Source organism: Panulirus ornatus, chromosome 56 (genome assembly GCF_036320965.1).
Source record: "Panulirus ornatus isolate Po-2019 chromosome 56, ASM3632096v1, whole genome shotgun sequence".
NCBI classification, from domain to species: domain Eukaryota; kingdom Metazoa; phylum Arthropoda; class Malacostraca; order Decapoda; family Palinuridae; genus Panulirus; species Panulirus ornatus.
The window spans coordinates 7455029-7470018 of NC_092279.1; the positions used below are offsets into that span (position 1 = coordinate 7455029).

Consider the following 14990-nt stretch of genomic DNA (forward strand, 5'->3'; position numbering starts at 1 on the left):
TACGACTGTGCGAATTTCAGACTTGCTTGAATTGCAAATATGTGCGAACCTGTATCGCACACGAGGGAATCTTTGTCCTTCGCACCTGTGTGAATTGAGTGAGTCTCTCTCTCTCTCTCTCTCTCTCTCTCTCTCTCTCTCTCTCTCTCTCTCTCTCTCTCTCTCTCTCTCTCTCTCTCTCTCGGCAGTGATCTTCCCTCTTCTATCCCGTCTGCTTTACCTATAATTAACCTCCCACTCTCTCTCTCTCCCCTCCTCCTTCCCTCCCCCCTTTCTCTCTCTCACTCCCTCCCTCTGTCTCTCCCTCTCTCCCTCTCTCATTAACCGGCCATTCTCTCCCTCTCCCTCAGGGAGCGCCTGAACCTGGCCATTCTTAGCCTGAAGGAAGATGGAGACCTGGCTCGCCTCAAGAACAAGTGGTGGTACGACCGGTCTGAGTGTGACAAAGACACCCAGGTAAGTGTGACGACGGTGGGTGTAGCCAGGGTGTAATGCGAGCTGTGGAGGGTTATGATACAGCCAAGTGTAACGGGGAGCTAGTAGGGTGTAGCTGAATTGATGGGGGGTATGTTATACTAAGGTGTATCAGGGTGTAAAAGGGACCACTAGAGTGTATTTAGGATAGCCAGGTGTAGTGGGGTGTAACAGAGGGTAGTAGTCTCTAGATGACTAAAGGTGTAGTTAAGTGTAAAGGGACAGATCAAATCGGGGGAGGGTGTGGAGACGTTTTTAAGAGGGTGTAAGAGCACCTACACCACAGTAAGAATGGGTGTAACGGAGTGTAACTAAATGTGACAAGGTGTACAATAAGTGTAGCAGTGACTTATGTAACGGAGCAGGGTTAACGTGTCAATAGTTGGGTGTATCAAGATCCAGCAGGGAGTAGATGGATGTAGAGTAGTGTACTACAGTGTATCGTCCTCTGGTTTAGGTGTAGTGGTGTGAACGACCAATGGTTCAGGTGTAATGGAGTGTAACATCAATTATTTTGGAAGCATTCCTTGATGGACGACTCTGACCCCTGTGTCTCCCCGTTGCTAAGGCTACATCTGTCTTCAGAGTCTTCGAAACTTTAGCTCTTATTGTCTTAAAAACTAAGAGTGTCCCATTCATCACCCTCTTCTGATCACCAGTATGGCTACCGCAGTGTTAGGCCTCCTGGTGATCTTCACTCCTATGTGACTCACTTCTGGTCCTCCTCCTCTTTAAGGGATTTCAGGGAAACTTTCATCACGGTTTTTGATGTCTCCACACACCATTTGACAAGACGTGGTATTTGCCTTCGCTCTTTAGTTCCCTTCCTTTGGGTTTCTGCTTTTTTTTCCCCTAAAACATAGTTTCCTCCTTGGCTTTTCCATGGAGGTAGTCGTCAATGGAGTAACTTAGTTTCCTCCTTGGCTTTTCCATGGAGGTAGTCGTCGATGGAGTAACTTAGTTTCCTCCTTGGCTTTTCCATGGAGGTAGTCGTCGATGGAGTGACTTCCCCCTTTCTATCCAATCAACAAAGGTGTTCCTAAGGGTTCAATTCTATCACCTGGTCTGTTTCTTCTCTGTATAAAGTTTCTTTTCTCTCTTCTATTCCTTCTTTATGCAGACGATTCTTCCTCACATTCTTCAATTCTCTTTCCCTCTGTTGACTCTACCTCGCATCCTTCTGTTCTCTTTCCTCTGATGCGTGTTCTCTTTCTCGTACTGAACATAACGTCCACTCTCAGTCTTGACCTGACCAGCATCTCAGAATTTGAGGAAACAGTGACAGTAAAATTCAGTAATGCTTAACCACAGTATTTTCATGTTATCTCCAGTCTTTAAGAGGTTTTCGGGTGTACCGAAATAGTGATTATGTGTATCTCGTTTGTCGTACGCTGACGTGGAGTACATTCCCTACTTTTGTATTGGGATAACCTCTTGCGTTACAACGGTACAACCCTTTGGTTGTGGAGGCCAGGTCATCATACCTAAGGGTCGTACCGTCGTGCTCAAGGCTCGTACCGTCGTGATCAAGGGTCGCTCCGTCGTGCTCAAGGGTCGTACCGCCGTGCTCAAGGGTCGTACCGTCGTGCTCAAGGGTCGTACCGTCGTGCTCAAGGGTCATACCGTCGTGCTCAAGAGTCGCACCGTCGTGCTCAAGGGTCATACCGTCGTGCTCAAGGGTCATACCGTCGTGCTCAAGGGTCGTACCGTCGTGCTCAAGGGTCGTACCGTCGTGCTCAAGGGTCATACCGTCGTGCTCAAGGGTCATACCGTCGTGCTCAAGGGTCGCACCGTCGTGCTCAAGGGTCATACCGTCGTGCTCAAGGGTCGCACCGTCGTGCTCAAGGGTCGTACCGTCGTCTTCAACGGTCGTACCGTCGTCCTGGAGTAGTTATCTTCGTCTCATTAGAGCAGCGACCAATAGCGTGAGGACAGTTGTAAGAAAAAAAAAAAAAATTTTCTTTTCGTCTATATTTTGGAAATGTTTCATCTAGTTGTGTCGCAAAGGAAAAAAAAGTTCATCTGTTATTTGATGGCGCTTTCTCGTTCCTCCTTTGAGCAATCACCGTCTAATGAGGTAGTTAGCGTTGTCGTATAAGTGATATTTGCTCGTTTCGCCATCGTTACGGAATCAGTCACAACGAGAATGAGGGTGAAATATATATATATATATATATATATATATATATATATATATATATATATATATATATATATATATATTTATATTTGAGCACGTCGAATGAGTATGGTTGTATGACCTTTACCCTGGGCCCTTTAAGGGTAGGTCAGAGGTCACTCTGTGGTACCCAAGTGCTAATAAGGGTCGTCCCGACGTGGTGTAGGGTCGTTCCGTCGTGCTAACGACTTGTTTCTTGAAGTTAAAGCCTTTGAAGTGATCAGTATGGTACACACTAGTTCAGCATAGACGTATGGCTGAACACCTGTTGGTCTGAAGATATCTGAACCACTTAATTACCTGGCCTTCCCCTCATCACCATCTAATTGAGGTCAGGGCCATAACAACTCGTCCCTGCTCTCCCCAAACCCCCCTACCCTCAATTCTCCCTCAAGAGGTCAGGGTCAGAGCCACGCCCCTTGACCTCCCCTTCCCCTTATGACGTTAAATGAACGACCGTAGCGCAATTTAGTATAACACGTAGGGATTCGTGCCGGCGTTTTAACGTGGTCTCCACAAATTCTCCACAAACTCTCAACGTATCAGAATTCACATCTGAATAGTTCCCTCTCTGTCAAGCTTGCTTTGTTTGTTTGTCTACCAATGCTCTATGTTAATGCTGGAAACTAACCTTGACTAACCACAAAATTGTCACAAAAAAGGTAAGAGTACGCCTTGCGTAGGTCCAAGGTAAGGAGAAATATGTATTTCTCAATAAGTCCATTAGTTACATGATCCTAATTGATATCGGGCACGTGTATGTTTTTTTTTATTTCTTAATATTTACGTGTCAGGAAATAATCTCTCTTGTTTGTGAGGAGCGATGAGGGTGTGGGTGTGGGTATGCAAGGGTGAAGGGCGTCAGTCGGTGGCAGTGGGGGAGGGTGAAGTCATTGGGGGTACGATCTTGGAGGCTTGTGATGGCAACGTCAGGGGTGAGGGAGGAAGGGTGTTTGGCAGTTGGTAGAGGGAGGGAGAAGGGAGTTGCTTATGGAGAGGTGAGGGAGAAGGGTGATGGATAGCAGCAGGATGAGGGAGAAGGGTGATGGAGAGTAGCAGGGAGAGGGAGAAGGGTGATGGAGAGCAGCAGGGTGAGGGAGAAGGGTGATGGAGAGCAGCAGGGTGAGGGAGAAGGGTGATGGAGAGCAGCAGGGTGAGGGAGAAGGGTGATGGAGAGCAGCAGGGTGAGGGAGAGCAGCAGGGTGAGGGAAAAGGGTGATGGGGAGCAGCAGGGTGAGGGAGAAGGGTGATGGAGAGCAGCAGGGTGAGGGAGAAGGGTGATGGAGAGCAGCAGGGTGAGGGAGAAGGGTGATGGAGAGCAGCAGGGTGAGGGAGAAAGGTGATGAAGAGCAGCAGGGTGATGGAGAGCAGCAGGGTGAGGGAGAAGAGTGATGGAGAGCAACAGGGTGAGGGAGAAGGATGATGGAGAGCAGCAGGGTGAGGGAGAAGGGTGATGGAGAGCAGCAGGGTGAGGGAGAAGGGTGATGGAGAGCAACAGGGTGAGGGAGAAGGGTGATGGATAGCAGCAGGGTGAGGGAGAAGGGTGATGGAGAGCAGCAGGGTGAGGGAGAAGGGTGATGGCAGTTAAAAGATGAAGTGGTATCGGCAGTGAAGGGAAGCCATGGGGAAATATTTTTCAAGCGATGCGATCACTCGTAATTCAACCACGTACCATACCCCGCCACCCACCTACCACACCCACTAGCCCAGTACCACATCCACCACCCTCGTACCACACCTACCACACCCACTTACCATACACCCATCTACCACATCCAGCAGCAACCACCTTCCAAATTCACCATCCAAATACTAGACCCACAGGACAACCCCACACTCAACCATTACAGTGTGTTTGTGTGTGTGTGTGTGTGTGTGTGTGTGTGTTGGAGGGGGGGAGGGGGGGTAGAAGCCCAACAAACTTCGTCAGCTGAAGGAGCCATTTAACCCCTTGATTGGTCAATAGTGTTCTGATTGTGGGAGGGAGTGAGGGAGGGAGGGAGTGAGGGAGTGAGGGAGTGAGGGAGGGAGGGAGTGAGGGAGGGAGGGAGTGAGGGAGGAGTCGCCCTTCGTCATCAGAGTTACTGTGGAGTGGAGCCAGGCTGGTGAGGGAGGGAGGGGGAGGATCTCTCACTCTCTCTCTCTCTCTCTCTCGCTCTCTCTCTCTCTCTCTCTCTCTCTCTCTCTCTCTCTCTCTCTCTCTCGACGCGAGAAAACTCGAATGTTTCATGGAAGGATAGAATCAAGATGGCAGAAATCGCATGAACTTGATACGAAATAGAAAATGGTAAGAGATGATGATCAAGAAAGAAAATGATGTAGGGGATGATAAAAGAGGGTGAACTGTGAAGAAATCGTGCGTATCGAAGACGAAGGGAAGAATAAAGAAAATGGAAGAGAGGAGATAAGATAGGAGAGTCACAAGACGGAAAGGAATCATCAATTATTTTAAGTGGAGTGGAAAGCCGTTGTGGACGCAGCGTTTATATTTATTTCCATTTCTTTTCTACCATCCCTCAGTCGTGGTGGTTGTGCTTATTGCACCTTTAACCTTGGATTACCACCTCATCAGGACCCCAGTAAGCAAGGAGGTCCACGTCACTTCACATATTGCAGCCCCGGAAGGATAGCCAGTGTGCTGGAGAGTGTAAGACGATAGCTTAACTCTAGTTTGTGTCACTAGGTTTGTACTGCCCCGTCTACAGTCTTCCTCAGAGATAACGAAGATAAGATCGAGCAAATCTTCCCTCGGTGCATATGGCTGCCATCCCCCATGTGTCGACGCGAGGGTATAGAAGTATAGAGTCTGGGGGAAAGCGTTGGTGTAATGGAATCCAGTAGAGTGAGAGGCGCATCTTGATGCCAAAAGAGAGGGAATTAGATTCTATAAAGAAAGAGACAGATGAAGGAATGTGGAATTCGAATCTATAACGTAAAGAGACAGATGAAGGTAAAGGGGGGAATTAGATTCTATCACGTAAGGAGAGAAACATGAAGGGGTAAGGGTAGGAGGATCGAATCCGAGTACCTCAGCGGGTTGAGGGTCAGAAAAGGAAAACGAAAAAAGTATGCTGGACCTTGATTTACGAGGGGGACTGTCGTTTTAAGACCACCTTTTTGAAGGCTGGGCTATATTTCATCCCGAGCGACGGAGGGGGGGCCGATATAATGGAAAGGTGCAACGCAATTACTGGCGGAGGGATGGGTATGCTGAGCTCAGCAGGGGATGGGGGGGACACAGTGTACCATTACCTGTCAAGGGTCAGGTGATGGGCGACACCAGTTAGCAGGGAGAGAGGGAAGGGTGTGGTGCTTGTCCAGGTAGGGAGAGTGGCGAGTGTATATAAGGGAGTATAAGGGAACGTAGCGAGGCCAGGAAAGGGGGAAATAAGGGGTGAGAGATACTAAAGGGAGAGGAAATAAGGGGTGATAGCTACTAAAGGGAGAGGAAATAAGGGGTGATAGCTACTAAAGGGAGAGGAAATAAGGGGTGATAGCTACTAAAGGGAGAGGAAATAAGGGGTGATAGCTACTAAAGGGAGAGGAAATAAGGGGTGATAGCTACTAAAGGGAGAGGAAATAAGGGGTGAGAGATACTAAAGGGAGAGGAAATAAGGGGTGAGAAATACTAAAGGGAGAGGAAATAAGGGGTGATAGCTACTAATGGGAGAGGAAATAATGGGTCATGGAGAACTTTGAAGGGGAAATAATGGGTCGTGGCCAGTTCAGGAAGGGGAAATGATGAGTAATGGGTAGTTCTGAAGGGGAAATAATGGGACATGGCTAGTTCTAGAGGTGATAAGGGGCGTGGAAAGGTATGGCAGGGTAAAAGGAGTGATCGTTTCTAGTTCTGGAAAGGGGAAATAGGAGGGCGTCGCTAATTCTCGAAAGAGGAAATAAATGAGTTCTCACCTAGTTCTGGAAAGGGAGGGTATGGAACGGGTGATTAGTTTCGCTAGAGGAACTTGAGGAGGGGGGGTTATGACTAGTGCTGGAAGAGATGTTGAAGGAGTACTGGATAGTCCTGGAAAGTTGTGAGGGGGAGGTTGGAAGATGTGCCGTGACATGATTGGACTCTGGTGGCTCTGGAAAGGGATGAGATTCAAGGAGGAGTTCACAGGCTGTTGCTGGAGGGGGAGGTGAGGTGGGAGTGTTGTCGCGCATCATAGGGTATCAGAGGGTGGTCGATCGTGAGGGTGTGAGTTTTCGTGGGAGTTTAGCAGGCATGGGTTGAGGAGGTGTGAGATCGCTTGTTATCCTGGATGATGATGTGTTCTGGAAGGGCTGGCTGGTCTGCTGGTTGTGTTTGGGAGGGATATGAAGGAAGAGTTGTAGAGGTGGGTTGTAAGTGGGAGGTGATTGGTATGGGAGTCGAGTTCATATTGGTCGACTGTGTGTGTGTGTGTGTGTGTGTGTGTGTGTGTGTGTGTTTGTGTAGAGGGATTATGTTGGTGAAGGTGATGGACGTGTGAGGGATGAGTGTGTTGGGTTGGCGGTGAGGGAGTAAATTGCATTGAGTCGTTTTTTGTTCGTTGTTGGTTTTGTGAGTGGGCTTTATTGGCGGTGATGAACGTTGTTGTGGAGGTTATATTCGAGTTGTTGATGTTGTGTGTGTCTGTGTGTGTGTGTGTGTATGTGTGTGTGTGTGTATGTGTGTGTGTGTGTGTGTGTGAAGGGATTCTCTGGATGGTGATGGTAAAGTGTGTCGTGTATGAGGGTGCGTTGGTGGATAGGATGGGAGAATTGGTCTTGGTGGAGAAGGTATGTTGGTGATGGTGTTATGTACGACACCCGTCTTGTTCACAGTTGTATGTGAGGGAATGTCGTACAGGATGGGTATATGTAGGTATCATGGTGTCGCGTATTGTAGAGGTGGGATTATGTTGGTGGTAAATATGATGGGTGTTGCTTAGGTCGTTGCTTAGGTCATGTTTATGTTGTGTGTGTGTTGGGGGGAAAGTTGTGATTGTGGTGGTGTTGTGTGTGTGTATTGGGGGAAGTTGTGATTGTGGTGGTGTTGATGGTATTTGCGTGGGTTGAGGCTACTGCTGATTGTGGTGGTAGAATTCAAGTAAGGTGTTTGTGGTGGTAGTTGACTAGAGATGGTGAACAGTAAACAGGGAAAATTGTGGTAAAATGGTCATGGACAGAGTGTGAACCTGAGATAGTAGGTCTGGAAGTGGTAGAAGGGAGAGAGAGAGGCAGCTGGGAGAGTGTGGTGGTAGTGTGGTAGTAAGAGCGATGGTAATGGTGGTTCTTGTGGCTAGGGGAGTCTGGTAACCCTAGGGACATTGACAGAGGATGGTCACCCCTGGCTGTGATGATGACACGGAGGGGAAATACGAGATTCTGATGAGGATGAGAGATGAGGAGGGTATGAGGAAAGGAATGTGTGTCGGGTTTGAAGGATTGTCAACAGGCGAGGGAGATGGAGTAATTGCCTTTTAATGCCCCAGAAAAGTTTACTAATTAAGTGTCTTATGTGTGTCAGTCAGGTAGGGACTAGGTAGGAACAGAGAACGGGAGGTGGTGGTCTTGCTGTCTTGTCTCAAGCTGCTTGCAGAAGCACATGACAGGTATACAAGTTCTCCTTTTTCTCTTCCAGTTTTGTGCTCCACCATTGTAGCTCACTGTGTGTGTGTGTGTGTGTGTGTGTGTGTGTGTGTGTGTGTGTGTGTGTGTGTACTAGATATAGTGTTGACTCCATATACACGACCCTCACTCGTAGCCTGGTGTAGTCTTGCAAGCAGCGACTGAACACCTTCGATCTAAATTATAGATTAGAGTTCTTGTCTTGTGCTTGAAACCCATGAATCTTACAGATTTCCTCTCTTCTTCCTCGTCTCCTTCATCAGTATATAAGTAACTGCTATATAGAATAGATGTAACACTTTTTTTTCACTCATATTGTCACCTTTATATTCATGATCTGTCGGTAACATGTTTTGATGAAGTTTATTCAACTGTATTTCATTTGATATAAGCAGTGGTCTGTTGTGGTATACACTCAGGATATATGTAGCTGCATGTACCCTCATATATATATATATATATATATATATATATATATATATATATATATATATATATATATATATATATATATATATATACATGTGTGTGTATGTGTGTGTGTGTGTTATATATATATATATATATATATATATATATATATATATATATATATATATATATACATGTGTGTGTATGTGTGTGTGTGTGTGTGTGTGTGTGTGTGTGTGTGTGTTTTCACATTATGTAGCATATCTCAAGAGCATCTTAGAGTGTGATGTTGATGGCATCTGTATTCCCAGACGTTGGCATGAATTTTGTATTTAATTTGCGACAACCGGTGAAATTAACAGCAGTGTCTCCACAGGGTTCAAAAGCCCAATTTCAATGCTAATCAGAGGAGGCAGACCCTTCCCCCCCCTGACGCCTCTTCCTTATGTTTGTAAACGAACTCGTTTCATCCAGTCTGGGGGATCGTGTATGCTTCCAAAAATTTAGCTTTGGAAATTTCATCCCATCTGGGATGTTGAGATGTTCTATTAAGACCCAAAAAATATGATAAAAACAAGTCATTCTTCCTCCTCTGCTTCTCGGTTTGAGGGTTGAGGAAGGGAAAAGAAAAAAAAAGATGGTCATTGTCAGTCAAGAAGACTTAAGTTACACCTTCGCCAAACTTCCTTCGTCTTACAAAGACACAAACATTAAGAAAGTTTTAAAACCAATTGACTACAATCACCTCGGCTTGGCTTTTCAGCAAAGGGGTCCAGGAAGGCACCTCCATCTAATTACAGGGAAAAAGAAATATATTCTTTCTTGTAGAGAAAAAAAAAAGGATAGAAAAATACTTTGAAATGAATATTTGGTGTCATTGCATCAGCTGTTCATTTGAATCTTGATGGATGTAGTTGTTATAGACTGTTGTAGAAGGTAGTTCATTAATGGTTATAGGTGTTTTTATGCTAGTGGTAGCAGATATTTATACTCGTATATCATTGGTTGTAGATGCTGAGTCCTTAATATTGTAGGTGGTTTTGAGTGAGTGGTTGTAGGTAGGTATGTGCTGGTTATTGTAGACGATGCTTCATTAGTTGTTGGTAGTTATTCACTGGTGCTGTAGGTGGATGTGAGGACTATTTTGTAGGTCATTCTACATTCCCTAGTTTCAGGTGGATAGGAGTCAGTGTGTGTGTGTGTGTGTGTGTGTGTGTGTGTGTGTGTGTGTGTGTGTGTGTGTGTGTGTGGATATTCTTATTTACAACCTTTTTCCACTGTATTCGAAGGTGATTATATTTACTCTCGTTGCCCTTCCACTGTGCATGGGTAGTGTAAGTGGTTGTTCATGTTGTAATTGGTAATGTACGAGCGGTTGTAACTGGTAATTCTACAGTTATTGATTTTCTTTAGTGATTGTAGATGGTTTTCAGTTATTGACTCTGGTTCGTCGTTTTCTGTAGTTGTTGTAGGTCATTAAGTCGTGGCTCGTTTACTTATTCAAAGGTAATTATATGCCAATGAGAATGTGATAGTTACATTATGTACTGGGTGAGGATTATATAAGTTGTTTTAAATGCTGTATGAGTCGTCAAGTGCATGTTGCAGCTAAGTCTTCGTCGGTCTTAATTAACCACCTCCCCAGGTGATTAGTTAGGACGGTCGTTACTGGGGGGGTCAACTCTCGTAGTTCGTTCTGACCATCGCCTGTGTCCCCCTAAGCCTTATTACTGACCCTCACCCTCACAGCTTGCGCTAGATTGGCGCATCTACCTTCGACTTCGGCCACAACCTCTCTCCTCTGTCACTCCCTACCGCAGCTTCTCATACGCTTCCACCACAGCTCCTTATACGCTTCCACCACCACAGCTCCTCATACGCCCCCACCACAGCTCCTCACAAGTCCGACCACATTCCCTCGTTATGCTGCCCCTCCACGGCCACTCATACACACCCCCCATCCATAGCCCCTCACACACCCCCAGCATAGCCTCATCCACCCCTACTCTAGCCCTCCACACACCCACACCACATGCCTTCCCCTCCACACACCCACACCACAGCCCCACACACCCTTACTCTCCCTCTCGCCCTCACACTGCCATTGCTCCTCCCTGCCGACCACCTGGACCTCCCTCACGTCTCCCTCAGCTCTCCAGCGGTAGCCTCCCTTCCTCGAAGGCGTCCTAAGTCTTCCTTGGTCTCCCTCCTCCCTCCTTGTACCGTAGCTCTCACCGCCATCCCGTTTTGCTTCGTCCTCGTTCCCTCTCGCACATCCTAACTCCTGCGGTTCGAAGCAAGTCCTGACACGAAGCCCTTCTACGCTGACAACGGAGCTGGTCTTTTGACACGCCCTTGTTGGACGGTCCTGTAAGATTTTGACACGCCCTTGCTGGACGGTCCTGTAAGATTTGAACTGCTTGTTAGTAAATAGCACCATTATTGAGGGTGTGATGCTAAACGACCAGCAGTTTACCTAGGGTTACTTGATCAGAGGTCAACATTGTTAGGAGAAATTGTATTCTCATGGTAGGTTTTCCCAGACTCAATGGGGTTTAAGCACTAGGGCGTCATGGAACACGTCGTGGAGTCTTCGTTGGGCAAGCGACCTTAAGTGAGTCAGTCTTGCTTGGCTTTGACGATGGCTCTCGAGGACGTGGCCACCTGTCGCTGCTTCCGCTCATGAATAGTCAATAGTTGGGATCCAGGACGGCAACACAGCTATTGACCAGCAAGACCTGGCAGTAGTTGCTGGCTTTGGCTACCACTGTTGGTGGGTGGATTCACCCTAACTGATTGTATAACTACGGGTCAGACGAGTGGAAGTGTTGAGGGAGGAGGAGGCAGGTGGTGATGCGTTGAAAGGAGGTGTCAGCATTTGGAATGGAAGGGTGTGGTAGGCAGGGAGATGGTGTCCAGCTGTTGGAGTAGAGGGGGATCGAGTGTTGGAGAAGTCTGATCATACTGGTGGGGAAGGAGGAGTCTCGATATGGTAAGTGGAGTGAGGGAGGAGAGGTGGATGAGCTGGTGAGGGAGGGAGTGCGTGGTTAGCCGATGATGGAAGGAATGTACAGCTGGTGAGGAAGCGAGGATCAGAAAACACTAGCAAAGGATCAGATATCCTTATGACTCTATACCATTACGTGATTATGAATGATTATGTAGGTTTAGACACCATATATTCAAGGCTTAGAATAACTTAGATTCAGAAACTTTCTTTTCATGACTCGGGTAACTTTGATTTTGGAAAGTAAACGGTAGTAGATTTTGGCCTAAAGAATAACTACTCATGATTTACAATTATAAGGTCTAAGACATAATATCGTTATCAGATGATTTAGTCAAACCTTTAGAAGGATTCCAGGAAAGCCTAGAATTCCAGGAAAGCCTGATATCATCCGAGTTAGACTTAAGATTGATCTGCAAAAGTCTTTATTTGAAGTCTTGCTGATACATTCAGTGTGCTGATGATAAAAGTATTATACATCTATATAGAGGAAAAATTTATCTGAAAATCAGTAACACAGCTGACACACACACACACACACACACACACACACACACACACACACACACACGCACATACACTTGTTCGCTGTTTCCCCTGTTAGCGGGGTAGTGCCAGGAACAGGCGTAGAAAAGCCCTCATTTGCCCACATTTATTCTAGATCATAATTGTTTTGTGTAATGCACCGGAACCACAGAACCTCCCCTACCCACCACCAGGCCCATCAGACCTTCCCATGGCTTTCTCCGGGGGATCTATATACCCTACCCCTATCCATTGACCTCACGTCGCTCCCTGTATACCACATCGCTCCAAGTCCACTATCTCGTGCCTGCTTTTCGCCCTCACTCCTTCTTTTCATTTCCCATTTGGTGTCCCCCTTCTCCTTATACCCCCTACTTCTGACGCAGTATCTAAAGCTATCTATCTATCTATCTATCTATCTATCTATCTATCTATATATTGTCGTGGCCGAAATGGAGAAATGTGTATTGATATTTGTGTGAATAACAGGGTAATTGAGGTGGAAACCAGCAATTTCACGTCATTAGCATCTCATTCACAGATCAAATATATCATAGGTTGACACATTGCTCATTGTCGCCCCCAGAGGGCCATGTCTCGCGTAATGATACCCCACACCTCATATTTTTCCTTGAACCTATATACGCGTGTTACTCTCTCTCTCTCTCTCTTCTCTCTCTCTCTCTCTCTCTCTCTCTCTCTCTCTCTCTCTCTCTCTCTCTCTCTCTCTCTCTCTCTCTCAGCGCCAGGGAAAACGATCGACCTGAAATTTTAGAATCACGGATCACGTTTTCGTCAGTTTGTATCGTTTGAGTCCAAACTGTGCTTCATTGACACACACACACACACTTATACTGTCGCAGGTTCTGTTTACACTCGCCCTGAAACATCCGTTTTTTTCTTCTTATATCCGAAGAAAACGGAGCGTTAGCTTATAAATGCGGTCGTCTCATTGTCTCATCAAAGGACTTCATTCATTAGGGCTCTGCTCATTAACCATAATTTATGTGTATTTTACTTTCTTGTTCTATATCTTTAAGTCCATTTATGGTTGATTAAATAAGATCTCCCTTCATTATCTCCCTTCGTTATCTCCCTTAGTTAACTCCCTTCATTATCTCCCTTCATTATCTCCCTTAGTTATCTCCCTCCGTTATCTCCCTCCGTTATCTCCCTCCGTTATCTCCCTTCGTTATCTCCCTTCGTTATCTCCCTTCGTTATCTCCCTCAGTTATCTCCCTTCGTTATCTCCCTTCTTTATCTCCCTTCGTTATCTCCCTTCTTTATCTCCCTCAGTTATCTCCCTTCGTTATCTCCCTTCGTTATCTCCCTTCTTTATCTCCCTTCGTTATCTCCCTTCGTTATCTCCCTTCGTTATCTCCCTCCGTTATCTCCCTTCGTTATCTCCCTTAGTTATCTCCCTTAGTTATCTCCCTTCGTTATCTCCCTTAGTTATCTCCCTTAGTTATCTCCCTTCGTTATCTCCCTTCGTTATCTCCCTTCGTTATCTCCCTCCGTTATCTCCCTCCGTTATCTCCCTTCGTTATCTCCCTCCGTTATCTCCCTTCGTTATCTCTGCCTTCTCTGCCTTTAATTGAGGTTCAGATTAGCTGGATATCAGGAGATAACAACGTACAGATGATCGTATAAGTTTCCCTTTTTTTTCTTTATGAATTACTAAGTTGATTATGTAAGAGGCTGTACCCGTTCGAGAAGGTTCCTCCCCTTCACTTTCATCAAGAAGAGATGAAAAATAGCCTTCAACAAGTTAACTTTGATTAATTATAATGGAGGCCGAGTTAAGGAACTTCCCTGTAAGGTCTTGGGCGTTTTACTTTCTTATCTTGAGCGATGGTTAGCCAGCCAGCTGTCTGGGGCGAGGGGCTTTGTGTGTGTGTGTGTGTGTGTGTGTGTGTGTGTGGGGCGCGGGGGAGACTGTGTGTGTGGTGCGCGGGGGAGACTGTGTGTGTGGGGGGCGCGGGGGAGACTGTGTGTGTGTGGGGCGCGGGGGAGACTGTGTCTGTGTGGGGCGCGGGGGAGACTGTGTGTGGGGGGGGCGCGGGGGAGACTGTGTCGGGGGAGACTGTGTGTGTCGGGGGCGCGGGGGAGACTGTGTGTGTGTGTGTGTGTGTGTGTGTGTGTGTGTGGGGCGCGGGGGAGACTGTGTGTGTGGGGTCGGGGGTAAGGTCCCTGAGGCGCTAGAACAAGGCATACATGGGATAGATAGATGGATAGACAGATGGCTAGATGGATAGATAAGCAGATAGAGACAGGAATAGTTTCTTTTTACATGGGTCTCTCTCTATCCATCTCTCTCTCTCTCTCTCTCTCTCTCTCTCTCTCTCTCTCTCTCTCTCTCTCTACGTCTGTTCCCAGACCCAGGTCATGGAGACTCTGCTAACGCAGCGGACGGACGGAGGAGGAGGAGGAGGAGGAGCAGGAGAAGGAGGAGGGAGGGAGGAGCAGGAGCAGGAGGAGGAGGAGGGAGGAGAAGGACTCTGCTTGGGGTCTGAAATGCGTCAGACCGACCCTTCCCCGTACCCAAAGTGGCCCTTAGAACCGTCCTTGGACTTGCTGCTGACTTGTTCGGACTGGTGATTTTCCCCTCCCGCCCACCTGGGGGAGCGCCATGGCGAAGTTTTCTTCCTCTCCGCCAGGAAAATACGCGGGAAAAAGTTGTGGGTTGTGACTGAGGCCCTGTTGAACGTTGGGCAGTGGCTCTGGTAATTGCCGAGGGGGTTAGTGGGAGAGGTGTTGTCCTTGCGTCCTAGCTTCGTCTCTTCGATGTATATCAACTGAATT

At 47.0% G+C, this 14990-nt stretch overlaps 1 protein-coding gene across 1 annotated transcript in view; it reads left to right on the forward strand.

Annotated features, from left to right (window-relative positions):
• LOC139765856 (glutamate receptor 1-like) overlaps window positions 1-14990 on the forward strand; it is a 1264866-nt gene that overhangs the window by 1186866 nt on the left and 63010 nt on the right. Inside the window, 1 exon segment of the mRNA XM_071693701.1 lies at window positions 351-456. Coding sequence (XP_071549802.1) covers window positions 351-456 — 106 coding nt within the window.